Genomic DNA, 18,025 nt, shown 5'->3' with positions numbered 1-18,025 from the left:
AAGTAGCATCACATAGACACAGAGAAAAAAACGAAGAAGCGATTTATTACATGTGGCTAGTGTAATAAATGTTCCTAATAAAGCATCAATGTTAAATCAGTAGGACAACGTTGACCCTCGACCGCAGACGAATCCGGAAATGACGTAACGTGCCAGCCAATCAGAGGGGTGATGGGGCGGGGTCAACGTTGCGTTTGCAGCACGTTATGGGAAAAGCAGTAATCTGTAATCGCGTTTTCTAAACTTTCTTTCCCCGGCGAAAATGGCGATTTTAAACGGGAAATCTGGTGTGGTGTTTGTAAGTATTCATGTTTCCATCAGGTGGGCGTCTTCTTGTTACAGAAAAATCCCAAGTTCCGCCTTGGAGAGTGCGGCCAAGATGCTGCTAGCTAACAAAGCTTTCTAACTTTTCTACGTGGGCTGTGTTATTAAGCCGTCATTGGCGCTATTAATACAAATCTTTATTTTGCGTCTGAGGACACGTGATCCCCCGGTTTGTAACTAAATTAGTGGCTATTTACGCAAGTGGCTAGTGGTAGGCTATCGGGCTAACACTAACTTTCTCTCCTTTATTGTCGGTATTGTTTCTTCAGGAAGAGGACGACCTGCCTTACGAAGAGGAGATCATCAGGAATCCCTACTCTGTGAAATGCTGGATGCGCTACATCGAGTTCAAGCAGAACGCGCCCAAGCCCGTGCTGAACATGATCTACGAGCGCGCCCTGAAGGAACTTCCGGGCAGGTAACGGTCACGTGACCCTCATGACCATGTCACATCCTCAGGCCCTTTCATTAAAAACGCCGCGTCCCTGTCCTCCAGTTACAAGCTGTGGTATAACTACCTGAGGGAGAGGAGGAAGCAGGTGAAGGGGAGGTGCATCACCGAGCCGGCCTACGAGGAGGTCAACAGGTGCCACGAGCGGGCGCTTGTGTTCATGCACAAGGTGGGTCCAGAGTGACGTAGTGATGGGGACAGTGCCCCTGGGGACACTCGGGAACCCGGTTGTAGTAAGTGGGGTTCGAACCTGTGATGTTGTGGTCTGCATTGCCAACTAGGCTACTAGCACCCGAACCCTCACTGGTGAGGTCAGAGATGATGAAAGGCAAGTTTTATTGTGATATGGTCAAAATTTACTAGACATTATGTGTAAAGATTAGCTAGTTATACATTATCAGGCTGTTGTCTGACACACACACACACCACCTCTATTATATTGTAATATTATCTGTCTGTAATATTACCTATTAATGCACCGTTCGCCTTTGCACAGCAGTATTTGCACTATTTTACTTTGCATATTTATTATTCATTTCACCTGTTTGGCTCATTGTTGTCTACTCTTGCACTGCCTGTGTCCCTTTGCACCTTATGTAGCCCAGTTTGTCAGTGTCGCACACGTGCACTTTATGGTCAGTTTGTAACTTTGTCAGATGTAACATGTAGCACCAGGTTCTGGAGAAATGTTATTTCATTTTACTATGTACTGTCTAACAGCATATAGCTGAAATGACAATAAAGTCAACTTCAATATGAATGTAATGAATGCTCTTGGTCTTTTCTTGGTCTTGTCTCTTAGATGCCCCGGGTTTGGTTGGATTACTGTCAGTTCCTGGTGTGTCAGTGTAAAATCACTCGTAGTCGGCGCGCATTTGACCGGGCCCTGCGGGCTCTGCCCATCACCCAGCATACAAGAATCTGGCCTCTCTATCTCGGCTTTGCTCGGAAGCTGCCACTGCCAGAGACTGCCATACGTGTGTATCGCCGATACCTTAAGGTGAGTAAATAACCTTACACAGACAGAATAGTGCAGCCATATTCTGTAGACGCGGCCACTGTAAACGCCATGTCTGTAGCTCTCGCCAGAGAACGCTGAGGAATACATCGATTACCTCCGTTCAATTGGGCGGCTGGACGAAGCGGCGGTGCGGCTGGCCGCTGTCGTGAATGATGAGAATTTTGTTTCCAAGAAGGGGAAGTCTAATTACCAGGTAAGAATTTTCTAGTGTGAGGATCTGTCTTATTGAACTAATTATGAATGAATGGCTTGAGGTAGAGAAATTGAGCTCATTTCCGCAACGCTTGACGTTTCAGCTGTGGCACGAGCTCTGCGACCTGATCTCTCAGAACCCTGACAAGGTGACTTCGTTAAACGTAGGTGCAATCATCAGAGGCGGGCTCACCCGCTTCACAGATCAGCTGGGAAAGCTTTGGTGCTCCCTGGCCGATTACTACATCCGCAGTGGCCACTTTGAGAAGGTGTGTGCCAAACCTCTGAAGACATCTTCCTTTTTAGACGGTTTGTTTCTGAAGTGACGTCACCCTTTGTTTCTTTTGCCAAGGCCCGTGACGTGTATGAAGAGGCCATCCTGACAGTGGTGACGGTGCGAGACTTCACCCTGGTGTTTGACAGCTATGCCCAGTTTGAGGAAAGCATGATAGCGGCTAAAATGGAGACCACGTCAGAAATGGGACAGGATGATGAAGGTGTGATGCGATTTTATTTTTATCATGCAGCTTTATACACTTTGTGCTGGTGATAGATATACCATAAATTCCGGCATATATGCTGCTACGTTTTTCACAGGCTTTGAGAATTTACTTATGGATTTTCATAGGCTAGCTAGCAATGAAATTACCGAACAGGTCACAGTGGACCAATGAAACTGTATTTGAAACAGTTTTTGCACTTCCTGCACACAACCTCATCATCGAATAGACACAAAGAAATGCAGCCGAAGTTAAAAGCGATCGGCTTATAGACAAGTGTGTTTCTATTTTTTTGCTGCCTATATTTAGTTATATATTCATAGTCTGGAATTTCTGATCTATAGTTTAAATGCACTGTGATCTGTTGTATTCATGTCTTATCAATCCGACTATTCTGTAATGTGTAACCAGTGAAATCTGACATTTCTCGCATTTGGAATTTTGTAGATGACGTTGATTTGGAGCTGCGCCTGGCCCGGTTTGAGCAGCTCATCACACGGCGGCCGCTTCTGTTGAACAGTGTCCTGCTCCGGCAAAATCCACATAATGTCCACGAATGGCACAAAAGGGTCAAGTTGTACGAGGGGAGCCCTCACCAGGTGAGTCATGTCCCTTTCAAGAAGAATGAGACCAGATCGGCGCTTTTGTACTTATACATTTTCCAAATTTATTTCACAGGTAATTAATACATACACAGAAGCAGTGCAAACAGTGGATTCTATCAAGGCCACAGGGAAGCCCCACTCGCTGTGGGTGGCTTTTGCGAAGTTCTATGAGGACAACGAGCAGATAGATGACGTAAGAGCTTGTCTCTGCAATGTTCCTGTCACATACGCAGGTATCCAAGATTTTAAATTCTTTTCACACCTCTTAGGCAAGGACCATCTTTGAAAAAGCCACAAAGGTGAACTACAAGCAGGTGGACGATCTGGCTGCAGTGTGGTGTGAGTATGGCGAAATGGAGCTTCGCCATGAGAATTACGAGCAGGCATTACGGATCCTGAGGGTGAGACTCACATGTGTTCGCTTTCAGTTGCCCAAGTGGATGTGCACTTCTGAACACTTGCTGTGCAGGGTCACTGATTATTTTCATGCTTGTGTTCTCTCTTAACAGAAAGCAACAGCTATCCCTGCCAGAAAAGCAGAATACTTTGATTCGTCTGAGCCTGTGCAAAACCGAGTATACAAGTCCCTGAAAGTGTGGTCCATGCTAGCTGACCTGGAGGAGAGTCTTGGGACCTTCCAGGTTTGTCCTTTCGTGGAACTTGCCTGTGTAGACTGGTGTAATTCTAGTGTTTGCATGGTTTGTGACTGTTTTTGTTCATTTTTTTTCTCAGTCTACGAAAGCTGTCTATGATCGCATCATTGACCTACGGATTGCTACGCCTCAGATCATCATCAATTATGCCATGTTTTTAGAGGAACACAACTATTTTGAGGAGAGCTTCAAGGTGAGTGGAGTTACTCGTTACAAGACGGTCATTAATTATATGGCCTTAGCCGTTTGGAAATATGAAAATGCTTCTGATGGGCTGCAAATGTAGACTCCCCTCACATGACCTGAAGTTGTTTCTCCCAGCCCTTCTGTTACTGTTGCATCCCAGAATGTGTGTGGCTCAGATGAATATTTTATCTAGGTTTGGATGAAAATATCCCAGAACTGGAATATTATATCTGGAATGTGTAAGATCCAAGAAGACTCTTCTTGGTTGAGCTGGGTGGTGTGGGATTACATATGGTGTCAAATCACAATTTCTGTCCATCTTAAAAAAAAAAAAAAAAAAAAAATCTTAATATTGGTTTGTGTTTTATTTTCTGTCAGCCACGAGAAATGTTCATATGTGTAGAGAATACATCATAAAGCATTAATTCCTTTGATTTTCCTGGGTGACCTGCAGGCATATGAGCGTGGCATTGCCCTTTTCCGGTGGCCCAATGTCTTTGACATCTGGAACACATACCTCACCAAATTCATTGACCGCTATGGGGGCAAAAAGCTGGAGAGAGCACGGGACCTATTTGAGCAAGCGCTGGATGGCTGCCCAGCAAAGTTCTGCAAAAGTAAGTCACCTACCAAACAAACCCCCCAAAAAATGTGGTCTTCGGTAGTGTTTTAATGAAAAGGGCTTCTCAGCCAGAGAGATTTAAAAATATATAAGTGCATTTTTTTTCTCCTCCCCCCCCAAAGCTATCTTCTTGCTCTATGCTAAGCTTGAGGAGGAGTATGGGCTGGCTCGACATGCTATGGCAGTGTATGAGCGAGCCACTCAAGCTGTAGAGACCGAGGAACAGCATCAAATGTTCAACATTTACATTAAGAGGGCAGCCGAAATCTATGGGGTCACCCACACAAGAGCTATTTACCAGAAGGCCATAGAGGTATGGGCCAAAAAGAACTCTATACAGGGTGCAGACTTCTCAACTCTCCATTCACAGTTCTCTTATTTTTTCTTTCTTTGTTCAAGGTTCTTCCAGATGAACATGCACGGGATATGTGTCTACGCTTTGCAGACATGGAGAGCAAGCTGGGCGAGATTGACCGTGGCCGAGCCATCTATTCCTACTGCTCCCAAATCTGTGACCCCAGGGTATGAAACCTGCCCGCTGCTTCCTCCTGCGTAGTAAAATGTCGACCTGAAATAAAAACCTTCCACTCTCTCGTCTAGATGACTCCTAATTTCTGGCAAACATGGAAGGAGTTTGAGATTCGCCATGGAAACGAGGACACGATCCGGGAGATGCTGAGGATCAAGCGCAGTGTTCAGGCCACATACAACACCCAGGTCAACTTCATGTCTTCACAGATGCTCAAGGCCACCTCCAGTGCCACCGGTACAGGTAAGAAGGAATGTGTTGTCACTGTTATTATTAAAATGTGCCACTACAGGCTCAGTACTGACCCTGTTTTTGCAGTGTCAGACCTCGCCCCGGGCCAGAGCGGGGTGGATGACATGAAGATGTTGGAACAGAAAGCACAACAGTTGGCTGCAGAGGCTGAGCGGGATCAGCCCAAACCCAAAGAGAAGATCCTGTTTGTCAGGTTGGTCTTCATTTGGCTGCTGATGTTTGTTGTGCAGAACTGTGCAGATTATCGGGATTGGGCTTGTCCATCAGATTCCACCAGGGCTTCAGGGGACAGAAAAGCAAATCTGCTGGTTTGTTCTGTCAATAAACTGAATATTTACATGTGTGTTCGTATTTGTAGGAGTGATGCTTCTCGGAGTGAACTCTCTGAACTGGCCAAACAAGCCAACCCAGATGAGATTGACATTGGGGACGAAGACGACGTTGACGATGAGGACGTGGAGCCAGATGGTGAGTTGTCACTGCTCAGGGTTATTGCTGTGCAGCACATGTGCATTTTACACTAGATGGTTGTCGACATGCACTCTGTATGAAATGGTAAACGTGTTTTTTATTTTATGTCTTCGAACAGAAGTGCAGCTGGAGCAGAAGAGTGTCCCAACTGCCGTCTTTGGAGGCCTGAAGGACGACTGAAATAAATCAGGATCCTACTCTTACTTTACATTCAGTTCAGCACTGAATAGTAATCCATTCTCAATACGATGTTCCTTTAGAGTAAAATCATTTTCTAAAATAATGCCTGTGTAATGTCGGTATTTGTACACTAGTGGGCACTTTTTTCTTTTTTTTTTTTTTCCCCCACCTGCTTGACAGCCAAGTAAATGCTCTGTTTGATGTATGCCGAGTTCCTGTGATGGGTTAAATCCGTTCGGCTGGGGGAAGTTCATGACAAACAGGATTGCACAAAAAGCGAGTTATGGCAGTCCAATACACTCACACTGGAGACGGGGATGAAGGGAACAAGGAAGCTGTTGAGGGGTGTTGTCATTATTAAACTTCTGGCACATGGCCGCCCCAGGCGCAGCTGTAAACCTGTTCCTGCGTCCATGTCACAGTCAAGTGTACTTGATTAATTCTGCAAACGTTCTCTTAGTAAAAAGGTACGGTTATGCCTTCTCTTTATAACTCGCATGGAATTAGTATCACTCCAGGAGATTAAAGTGTTTTTCTTGAAGGAAAAGTAAAAAAAAAAGAAAACGAGAATATGTGGTATGTTGCCTCGTAATTAGATTAAAATAGTTGGGCGGTAATCCTCTTACGAAGTTACAGCGGTGGGCTGCTCGCCCACCTCACCCAAGTGGTCTCGGGATGTCATGTGATGCAGAGCCGGTGGAGGATTTTGTTTTTCTGCTGTTAGGTCAACAGTAACTGTAGCTGTTTATCGACATGAGAGAACGATTTGGGGCAGGATGGTACCTTTTTAAAGATCAATGGTGCTTTAAATGTTTCCAGATCAATACATAGTCCTCTAGACCAGGATAGTAAAGATGTAAATAATATTTTGAATAAGAGATTGCAGTTGTGATACCCATGTGCTCTGTTAAAAATGCAATGTTGCTCTAAAGGTGGTTGTAGCGTAGTGGGTAACATACTCGTCTATGAGCAAGACCACAAAAACACAGGTTCAAACCCCACTTACTTCTATTGTGTCCCTGAGCAAGACACTTAACCTTGAGTGTCTCCAGGGGGGACTGTCCCTGCCTCTACTGATTGTAAGGTGTCTCTGGATAAGGGTGTCTGATAAATGGCATAAATGTAAATAGAGATGCAGTGGGACATTTTTGTTTATCAATTGACCATAAAAGAAATGATTCTTTCATTTAAAAGTAAGGTGGTACATTTAGAGCATATTTGTAGCTTACAGCAAACAAAATGTAAGAATTAATGACCCATAATAGTATTTATTTCTTATTATAACGGTACACCTGCTGAAGCAAATAATCAGCAAAATAAATAAACTGACGAACCTGGAATTTTGCGTTTAAAAAAAAAAAAGCTTTTTTAATTACACTGTTAAAAACGCAATTAAACTGCGTTTTTCGGGGCTTCCTCGCCCACCCGGCCAGCAGGTTATACCGGTACCGCACCTGTTCCACTGGGGCCGAATCGCCGCCCTACCTGCTGCCGCCGCAGGTCCCGCCCCTGCCCGCGTTTCCTGGAATCCCATTGGTCGGCCGGGGCCGTGAGTGACGTGGGCTGGGAGCACCTGGAAGTCGGTCATCGCGGAGCTCCGCTCCCTGCGCCGCGCGGCGATGCGGGCTCTGAACGAGGCGCAGCTGTAGGTCGGGGCCGGCTTGTTACCTCCCTCCCTCCCTCCCTTCTTCCTTTCCTTTGGAAGTCCGGGTTTTAATTAATAAAGGGACCGCGCCTCTCCCTGCTCTGACAGCCACCAGGTTTTATTTTTTTTCCGTGGCTGAGGGGGCTGGAATATCCTGCGCTATTTTTCCGCGGAGCGTGGCGAGGATGACCGCCTGAATTCCCTCTCCTCTCCGCTCGGCCTGTCCGCGGACGCGCCATGGTGGACTCCGGCGCGATCAGGAAGACTTTCGTGGTCCCGGACGTGAAGCCCGCGGACCAGTGTGATTTTTGGCGAGCGCGGATATGCGCCGGCGTGGCCTGGATCCTGGCGAAATCCTACGGGAACGCAGGTACGTCGGCGAGAGGGAGACTGCGGCGTGAATGTCTGTCTGTCTGTCTGTCTGTCTGTCAGTCCGTCCCCGTGTGTAAACTCAGCGCTTTTTGAAGAGGGGACACACACACACACACAAAGACCCGCCACGAGTCCGTCCCCCGTCCCGCGTCACGCTTTCCTTCCGTTTGCCGCATAAATCAGATCCAAAATATTACAAGAAGGACCGAAACCGAACCAGGAGCGACCTGGATTCCCTCCGATCGTATAAAACGGGCCCGTATTCCCAACACTTCTGCTCCTGGTGGGAACGCTGTTAAACTTACGGCCTTCATCCCGACTTCCCACAATCGTGGAAAACTACAGACTCCACTGTGGGGTAGATTTTTCATCTAGCGAGAAATGAATCCACGTTGTGCAAACCAAGCGACCTGTCAGTGACGGGCATACACACCCACTGTAGACGCTCCCATTGTTAATGCGCGCACACACACACACACACACACACACACACACACTGCTCTGTGAAGGCTGGGCCATCCTGGATTGGGTCAGCAGGTTTTTTTTGTGTGGCATGAAGATTCAATAAGAGCCAGTGTCGTCTTAAATCGTCCCCAAACAGAGAGCTGCTTTCCTGTAAAAACACTTGATTCATTCTCATGAACCCTTCAAGTGTATGTGTGTGTGTGTGTGTGTGTGTGTGTGTGTGTATACATCCATCTTCCTGGAGGTTTTGTCCAGAACGCCTTTTTTTACAGGGCGCCTGGCCTTTTTAAAAATATATTTATTTATTTAAATTTACAGTTCTATCATTTACCAGACGCCCTTATCCAGAGTGACTTACAATCAGTAGTTACAGGGACAGTCCCCCTGGAGACACTCAGGGTTAAGTGTCTTGCTCAGGAACACACTGGTAGTAAGTGGCATTTGAACCTTCGTAGGCGAGTGTTACCACCCAGCTTCTAATCGTCAGTAGGTTTTTGTCCGTGTATTCCAACTTAACAATGTGGACGGGGAGACGGTGGGGAGACGGTGTTTGGGCTGTGTGGACTTTGGATGTTCCACATTTACAAGGACACAGATAGAACGTTCACTTCTTATAGAGCGCAAACTTTCTGGTTAAAAGGGCTATGACCTTTGAACTTTTGTTTGTGGTCTCCTGTGGCAAGTCTGCATTTCCCGCATCTTATCTGGACTATATAAAATAAATAAAATGTGTTAAAACGTAAACGTCGGCGTGATTAGCTCCGTTGGGCTCCGATATGGGCGCTGTTGCGTTTTATTACGCAAGCAGGGGGACAACAAACCGCGCCGTGGCTCTGTTTACGTCTTACGCATTGGCATTGATGACTGGACTCGATGAGCCACACCCTCTGGTCAAAGTCACGCAACCGTACATTCAGGACCAAGCAGGATTTAAAAAAAAAAAAAAACAAAACACCGAAACCAAGTCCACCAGATCCCACGTCATGAGGCTGTGAACGTTCCTCCATGGCTGGGCCATCCCGCTGACTCAGGACTGCAGTCTTCTTCCTGCTCGAACGCGATGACATCATCAGTTCTGCTCCCGGAGTACGGGGCGGCGGCGTAGCCGGAGACCCCGCGAGCCTGTTCGTGATGATTTCTTTTGGGCCCGTTGAGCTCGGTTAGTGTGGGCTTTTGTGTGTTATGGCCGTATTTATTCATCCTGACCGAGATCTGACCCGCCGCCCCAGCTGTATCTGACAGCACTTCCTGGGATGGCCTGTTCCCGTCCTCAGTGTGGCTTTAATCCCGTTCCCGTTATCTCCGGTAAATAACCCCCCAAACGTCTGCGGAGCGCTAATGAACACTTTGCTTCTTGTTAAATGTCTCTGTTTTTGAAGCAAAAAGCGGTGAAGAGAGAGAGATGAATCTTTTCCAGTTAATGTAAATGATGTTTTTTATGGGGGTTGGGAGGGCAGACGCATGTTGTCTCCGGCGCCCTTCTCCGGTCCGTCCTCCTGGATAAGAACGCGGTGCTTCTGATAACGCGCTCCGGACGGGAAACATCCGAGCAGGATGTGGCGAGCCACCGGCATCGTCACCTGCCCGAGACAAGAACAGGGCGCCTCGGCCTACGGCCCGACTCCCCTGCGTCTTCACGTATACGATCAAACAGCCGCGGTTCGCCATCCCTTGTTGTGCCCGTCCTGGTTTTGACGATGCGCGAGCAAAGCAGCTTTTATTAAATATGAGGTCAGTCGCCTGCTGTATTTAAGCAGTTGGCAGATGTTCAGCCTTTGATGAGACCTGTACACACGTGCTGTCATTTGCATGCTTATGAATGATTTGGGGGGAATCCGTGTGTGTGTGTGTGTGTGTGTGTGTGTGTTATGAGAGAGAGAGAGAGCTTTTACTCTCGGGTCTTGGCCATACACACATCGACCTCCCGTTAAATCCCAGTGCACTGGCTCGCCAGACCTTGACCCGATTTAGTTTTTTGAACCAAGTGTCACGTGACCTTTCTATATGTTCATGCCTACTGTGTATGTATTTTGTAAACAACGTTGCAGAGTATGATATTAATATTTAGCAATATTACTTCTAGGCAGATGCCATGCGCACCGACACCGGTGGCGGTGAAATACAGTGCGGGCGATCGCCTCATGTGAACATGCATTATAAATTATGTAGATTAAAAATGAATGTGACTGGCGTATCCCAACATCAGGGGTAGTTCCTGTCAGGATATATGAAACCTGTCTGTAAGCCCTCTGTGCTGAAGGCGTCTCTCGGCGTTGTAGACGAACGGCCGCGCGAACACGCAGCGCAGCGGTTGTAAAGCCCGACTCGGCTCACTGTACCGCCCTTTAATCAAGACAAAGAGGTCTTGGTGGTCAGCGTTCCCATGACAACCCTCCTGAAATCTAACGCGGGACGCCGGTGGTCCCCGGTGGGCGCTGGATTTATCCTCCCTCAGTCTGTGGCGGGTTTTGGGAAATCCTGCGCTGTCGTCGGCGTTGACTCGCTTGTACAGTTTGGACGTGTCTGTAACAGGATCTGTGGTGTCTTGTTTTATAAAAGCTAAATATAACCATATTGACCTTTTTGGTGTTTATTGATCCACTCAAAAGTTGAGTGAAATGTGTTTATCCAATAAATATTAATATACATATTACACCAGGGCATATCATATTTAAGATGTATTCACGTATATATCTTTTTTATAGAAATATTTGAAGTATTGTTGCATATATATATATATATATATATATATATATATATATATATATATATATATATATATTTTTTTTGCTGTTAATATCTAATTGTTTTAGCCTGAGGACTACAGTTGTGTCCATCTAAGCATTAACTAGTGAGTTTACCGGTGGCAACCCTGAGGCAGCGCGCACACACACACACACACACACACACACACACACACGCACGCACACATGCACACGCACACGCATGCCTTATCCAGGCCGTGAGTGTGATATTCGTGTCAATAGTGCGAACGTGGCGTCGGACTTGGAAATCGCTGTGAAGTCCTCAGGTAAGCTTCAGCACAGCTTCACATACCACAAGGCTTTTCAGCCATTAATGCACAAGCGGCCCGGCTGTGGCCGGGGTAAGCCGGGAGAAATGTTCACACACCAAACACGCACGAGTTTGAGTAGCTTACATCACGCTCTGATGGTGAAATATTTCATTTGAAAGAATTAACACCGTTGACCTTCCAGAGCTGCCATCAGAAAGCTGGATAATCCAAAACCCGATGTAGGAGCCTGGCACCAGCTTCGCTGAAAACCACGAAACACTGTAGTAATACCATAGTAGCCTGGTCCTGTACACTGAAGACTCCATCTTTAGACATCTAGACCTAGAAATGCCAGAAGGAATCCAGCTTGAGACCTTGAGGACTGTTGAGGAGCCCTTTGTTGTGTGGATCCAGTCCACATTCCTCAATGTAAAAAAAACACACACTTGTCCTTGTGAAGGCGCTTTTTGACCTAATAATTTGTTGTTCATGATGAAATGACAGAAATGGGTTTCTAATGGAGTAAAAAGGCTGTTTAATTCTGCAATTTCAGCAGTGGAGACCCTGTGATCCATGTGTCATGTCAGAACAGCAGTGATCTTCTCACTAACAAAACTGAGAAACCACACGAAAGTGTAAATATTAATGAAATAAGTTTAAAGGCTCTTTCAGGGATTCTAGGATGCATGACATGGTTGAAATCATAGGACATCATGAACCGAATTCGGTTGGGGTGCAATTAGAACATAATCCTGTTGTGAAATTAGCATAGTTAGCCCCGCCCTAAATCTATCAGATCTATGAGATGACTAGTGCTCCTGTGTTTAGTCACATTTAATTTCTTTAGAACAATATTGTCCATGCTAAACTGTGTATTGTTGAATGTACAATGTGTTTGTAACAACAAAAGAAAAAGATATTAAATGAAATGTGAAGAAATTGACATTGTGGCGGGAATACGTCCGTGTCTAGTGTTGCTGAGGTTAACCAGCCAGCAGCAGCTTGGCCACTCTCGTAATGTCTTCGTGGCCACTCTTGTGTCTTCAGGATATGGAGTCACTTTAGCTTCCAGTCGACACCCAGTCTTACATGAGAGGAGAAGCAGCGCTGCCCTGAGATCATATTCTAACCTCCGGGTCAAACATGATGAGGTGAAGGGCACATCTGTTGTATATGTACCGTCTATATACGCTTACAGTGAAATTAATAATCAAAGAAAGGACTGAAAGTGTGAAACACAGAAATAATAGTTGTTAAAAGAAAAAAAGGGAAAGTGGCAATTCCATTTCTGGAAAATTGTCGATTTTATACCTGGAAGCTAGAAGCACTGGGTGTCTCCCAACTACATTTACAGCATTTACCAGACACCCTTATCCAGAGCGACTTACAATCAGTAGTTACAGGGACAGTCCCCCCCCTGGAGCAACTTGGGGTTAAGTGTCTTGCTCAGGGACACAATGGTAGTAAGGGGGATTTGAACCCGGGTCTCCTGGTGTCTTAACCACTAGTCTACTACCACCCCAGCTAATGAGATGTCTCTGTTGAATGAGCCTAAAGCAAAAAAAAAAAAAGCACAATTAAATAATTGTTTTTAGTTAATAAAAAATTGCTTGGAGCGTAGATAAACTGGGGTTTCGCTTTCATCGGTTTGTACTTTTGCACCGTACCGTATGAAGAATAAAGATCAATGAGGGTGGATTTATTTGGTGTCTCCGGACTCCTTACTAATTACAAAAAGAATGGGTGCCCGCTATTTACATTCAAATTTACAGCATTTAGTTTGTAGTTACAGGGACAGTCCCCCCCCCCGGAGACACTCAGGGTTAAGTGCCCTGCTCAGGGACACAACCTGTGACTCTGTGGTCTTCTGGTTTATTGGCTGGTTTCATATGGAGTTCTTTGGAGCTGGCCTGATCTTAAAAGGCATCTTCAGAGGCTTCCAGACTTTCATAGCAGCGTCTTTAATATACAGTTGTTTAATGTGTAAATAAGTGGCATGTGTGCGTTCATTTAGGACTGGTTAAATGCTTCCAGCCGAATTCCTAATTCATATTTAGTATATATACTAGTCCTGCTTTGTGTGTGCGTGATGTAATGTTGCTGTCTTCAGGTGTGCGGCATTGTGGACACGGCAGAAGTGTGTTTCATGCTCTGTTTGCACAAGAAGAAGGATGTTTGCTCTCACAATAATGTCCTGAGTGAACACGAGTCTGGCAACATTTTTTTTGCGAGCGGGCTTATTAACTCACCAGCTCGGAACTTGAATCTTTTCCCGTGAATTATTTTAGACGCTTCCTTCTCCAGCGACAGTGGTGTTGGTTGCGGTTTGGTTTTCCCACTTTCAGCCCGGGCTTTGTAATCTCGCTCGATTTCTCAAGGTGCAGCACAGACCGGCCATTCATGCACAGCGCACCCCGCAGGGGAATGACGCTTCTATCGGCCGCGTTTATCAGACGCCGCTCTGGAGTTTGCATCCTGCTTTGCATTCTGGGTTCAGACGCCATGTTGGATCCAGATGACGGCCCGTGTGGGAATGTCCCATTTAGAATGCATGACAATGCCTTTTCTCCTCGCTCAGCCCAGTTGCGGCTTTTGTTGTGGGACCCGCCATGCAACAATGCCAAATTCACCCCCTCCGGCTGACTGGTTGATCATGTAGCGCTCTGGTTTCTCCATCCGTGTGTGTGTGTGTGGCTGCTGGTCCTGGATCTGGTCGGACTGTGTGTTCCGTGACGTGAACCTCCGTGTGCTTGTGTTCGGTGTAAATGTTGTTGGCGGCCTGACCCCCCTCCCCGAATGTCGCAGAACCAGTTCCCTGAGCGGGAGAGTGCCGTGTGATTTCCGTCTGGGTTTCGATGGATTTGTTATGCCGGCATATCAGGTGGTTGTTTGCTGTTTGAGCACCTCGGGCACATTGCAGGGTGTATCGTGTACGGTAGTCGCCCAGAACCAGTGGGGTGGGTTGACCTCATATTGTCAAATATTCAATTCAGGTTGTCGATCTTCCGCGGAAATTTTGCCAGCGTGAAGTCTGCTTCTGGGTGATGTTCATTCTGCCTGGGCTGTCATGTCCGCTTCCAGGTCATCAGGACCAATTCATGGATTCCTGTGGATGTTAGGGGTTGAGAAGAATGAATAAAAGAAAAGATCAAATAAGGATGGTTTGTGTCAGCATGGAGTGTTCTGTCATCCCCTCCTGTGCCTTGAAAAGACGGGTGGGCGAAGCTCCACTTTCGCTTAGGGAAGGAACTACAAAGGACAAATATAACAAAAAGCAGAGCGTTGTAAGAATCTTGTGTTTCATGCGATTGGCATCCCATACGTGTAGTTTTCCATTTTAGATGTAATTTAGTTTTAAGTATTATAATAGACGTTATGTGTAGGGCTTGTTTGCTACAGTTAAGTCACTGGCATGAATCACTTGGTAGCGATCTGTATCTTGAAGATGAGAAACAAACACACACACACACACACACACACACACTATATCTTCATTCTGGACTGTTTAAACCTGAATACCTCAAAACTCACATTGCTGAAACAGACTGGACTCCAGCAGGCCATAATTGGCTGCTCATCAGGGTTAGGGCGTGGTCCTGCCTGCTTCAGCATCCCTCCCCATCTACTTGTTGAACTGGCTTTCAGCGTTTCCATGATGGTTATGCCTGTGTGTCCCTCTCTGCCCCGTAGAGAACGTTCCGGTGGAGCTGCGCGACCCCTTCTACTGTGACCAGTACGAACAGGAGCACCTGAAGCCCCCCGTCACCCGGCTGCTTCTCTCCTCCGAGCTGTACTGCCGAGCATACGGCCTGCTGCTGGCGGCCGGCTCCGGCGCCGAGGCTCCGCCCAGAGACAACGCTGCGCTCCTGCAGACCCTCAGCAAAAAGGGCATGACCCCGAAAGACCAAAACGTCCCCGTGACAGACGCCGATCTCCGCCACAAGCCCATCAAAATGGTAAGAGTGTGGCTGGGTAATGAAGCCGGAGCAGTGGTGTGATTTGATTTCAGGACCGGGGGGAGGAGCTTGTTCGTCTGGGGTCGTTCGACAGCGGTTCAGATCAGAGGATGACCAGAGCCACTTCGGCAGCGCTGGACAGGCTCCAAATGTTAAATCAATCTGGTTATCGACCCCTTTGGCCTTATGAGGACACGGCAAGGGCTCTGCTGAGGGTGGGGGTAGGGTCTGTGTTTATGCTGAGATTCCGAGGATTAAAGATCTGGGCAGACCCCGCCCCCATCAACAGTCCCTTACGAAGAGCTCTCGTGCGAGAGCGGTGGCTCTGGAAACACGTGAAGTGGTCAGTAGGCCACAGCGGGCCGAAAGAACGCATGCTCAGTGTTTTTCTTTCTTCCTTGTGTGTGTGCTTGGTTCTCGGCGGGGTTACGCGGTTGCATCGGTGCTTGCTTGGCTTTATTTAGAATCTTTTTTTTTTTTTATTTTATTTTTTTTATACTGCTGTTTTGCTGTAGTAAAAATATTATTTATAAATGGTCAATTTCAAGCTTGTGATAGTCCTGGCAATAGGTACAGATTTGGGCCTTTACTTTACTAATTACTGAATTCATAGAAAAGCTCAGAGCTGCATGTCAGTTTAATGTCCTGTGCTTATTGATTTGAAAAATATCGCTATAACTATGAAGTTCACTGAGCTCTGTAGCATTTTTACATCACCCAGCCCTGTTTTGTTGCAATAATTTGAGACCGTTGGGTTCTAGATAGAACCACCTCGTATGGAAGATCAGGCAGGGCTGTTAATGAGCAAGATTATTGTTTAGTTGGACCAGGACCTTGTGTGCAGTTTTTGCGGTTTGGCCCGAGTTTCTGCGGTTCGGCATGTGTGGTGTTATATGCTGCTGGCAGCTGGTGTTTGGGTCTGCAGTTGTCATATCCGTGATCCTCTCTGGGCCTGGCTGTGAGCTGCAGGGAGAGAACGCGGTGTGGTTCTGGATGGGGTGGAGGCAGGGCTGTAAGGACATCTGGGGCGGTGCGGTGTCCTGCTGCCCGCCACTCAGTCCGTCTGCGGATGGGGCGCGGGGGAAAGTGGGTCACGCTGCAGCTTTGGGAGGATGGAGCAGGAGCCAGTGTGGGCCACCGCCAGCCACCGGCTTTGGAGCTGCAGCAATCTGCTCTACTTCTGGCATATTAATGCCCGCTCCAACGTTGCCACCCAGACACAAACACTTTCAAACACACACACAGATGAATCCTCTAGATATTTGCAAAAGAATATCTATAGACATGTTAATGTATTTAACAAGTTCACACTCCATTCCACATTTATACCTGATATAAATGACTTTATTACTGCCATTATGACAGTGAAGAACCTTTTAATTAAATATGAACCTGCCTGATTCAACCATAAACAGTTTTTACTGATAATATACTATAATAGTATATTTTATATATACACACACACACACACACACATAAATATTGTATACATAAATAAAGTGTGTGTGTATGTATGTTTGTATCTATGCATTTATTTATTTGGTTATTTGGCCAGAAAGGTTTGGCTGTGGTTTGTACATTGTTATAGTCGATTATTATTTGGCTCTCGGTTAGACAAGTTATTACTGTAGTTACTGAACAACAAGCATGGATGCTGATCTGTGGCTGAGAGAGGATCTAAATGTTATGGCACAAAGGCATCTGCAGAGCCTGTAGAATGTCAGGTGGTGCTTATTTTTATGAATATAAAACTAGATTCAATCATATTTATAAAATGAACATATAATTTCAGATAACATTAAATAATAATCGAAATATTTTTGGATTTCTGTTAAGATACCTCTCCATCTTAGGGAGTGCACCTAATTTCATTGTATTTGTTACAATGACAATAAAGATATTCTGATTCTGTTATATGTATTTTATTTTTTAAATAATGGATTGTAAAGAAACCAAAGCAGAATTGTCTTACATAAATAGAATAGAAATGCATCTATGAACATTTTGATGTTTGTATTGTTTCCATCAAAAACAAATCACGAGATACCGTCTCTCTTATTAAGTATTTCTGGGTAACTCCCCAGGATCAAAGGTGATAAAACCACAAGGAATTAATCTTCTCGATTTTGATCATGCGCCCGCCGTTTTTTCCATGTGGGTGGCTGGGACACCCAGACGAGTTGGCCAGTGGAAATGGAGGTAGGTCCGCCCCCACAATGGTGGTGCATCTCCCAGTGGAGCCCAGCCCAGCCCCCCAGCACTCCTCAGATTGGGGATAAAGATCTGTGAAGATTAGTGATAATCTGCCATCCAGACTGAGCGTCATCATGCCAGCGAATATTAACTGGGCAGCAGCGGTGATGTTGGTGCTGTACCTGAGCTGGGTTACAGGGTTGCATGTTGATGTTGGAACTCTTATCATTCAGTTGAAGATTCTGACTACTACACCTGCAATATACACTGTTCCTTATAGTAGATAATTTAATGGTTATTTAATTCTACTGATCTTGTTTGCTGCAGTAGTCAAACAGGAAGCAGTCTGGCCTTGCAGATTTGTTTTATCCTCTAAGTCGTATGATAAGCCA

General features: G+C 46.0%; 2 protein-coding genes across 5 annotated transcripts in view; both read left to right on the top strand.

The window, feature by feature from the left end:
• Positions 1 to 172: 172 nt before the first annotated feature.
• On the top strand, positions 173 to 6,556 carry xab2 (XPA binding protein 2). The gene is made up of 19 exons (XM_028985018.1): positions 173 to 298; positions 594 to 742; positions 821 to 944; positions 1,578 to 1,775; positions 1,855 to 1,989; positions 2,093 to 2,257; positions 2,341 to 2,485; positions 2,936 to 3,087; positions 3,167 to 3,286; positions 3,363 to 3,494; positions 3,603 to 3,734; positions 3,826 to 3,939; positions 4,387 to 4,549; positions 4,677 to 4,867; positions 4,954 to 5,076; positions 5,155 to 5,326; positions 5,402 to 5,528; positions 5,694 to 5,803; positions 5,925 to 6,556. The coding sequence occupies exons 1-19, from the start codon at positions 263 to 265 to the stop codon at positions 5,984 to 5,986; spliced, it is 2,550 nt and encodes an 849-aa protein (XP_028840851.1). The 5' UTR covers positions 173 to 262; the 3' UTR covers positions 5,987 to 6,556.
• A 1,029-nt stretch (positions 6,557 to 7,585) lies between these two features.
• Positions 7,586 to 18,025, top strand: part of camsap3 (calmodulin regulated spectrin-associated protein family, member 3) — a 24,410-nt gene continuing 13,970 nt past the window's right edge. For 3 of the 4 annotated variants that reach the window (XM_028985015.1, XM_028985016.1, XM_028985014.1), the window contains exons 1-2: positions 7,586 to 8,001; positions 15,175 to 15,440. In XM_028985015.1, the coding sequence (XP_028840848.1) occupies positions 7,869 to 8,001; positions 15,175 to 15,440 (399 nt within the window). In that variant the 5' untranslated portion in view covers positions 7,586 to 7,868. Of the gene's footprint in view, positions 8,002 to 15,174; positions 15,784 to 18,025 lie in introns of those variants that run through there. The other variant, XM_028985017.1, reaches the window with a different exon arrangement.

Source organism: Denticeps clupeoides, chromosome 7 (genome assembly GCF_900700375.1).
Source record: "Denticeps clupeoides chromosome 7, fDenClu1.1, whole genome shotgun sequence".
NCBI classification, from domain to species: domain Eukaryota; kingdom Metazoa; phylum Chordata; class Actinopteri; order Clupeiformes; family Denticipitidae; genus Denticeps; species Denticeps clupeoides.
Note: the sequence above shows the minus strand (reverse complement) of the source record. Positions and strands in the feature narration are given on the sequence as shown.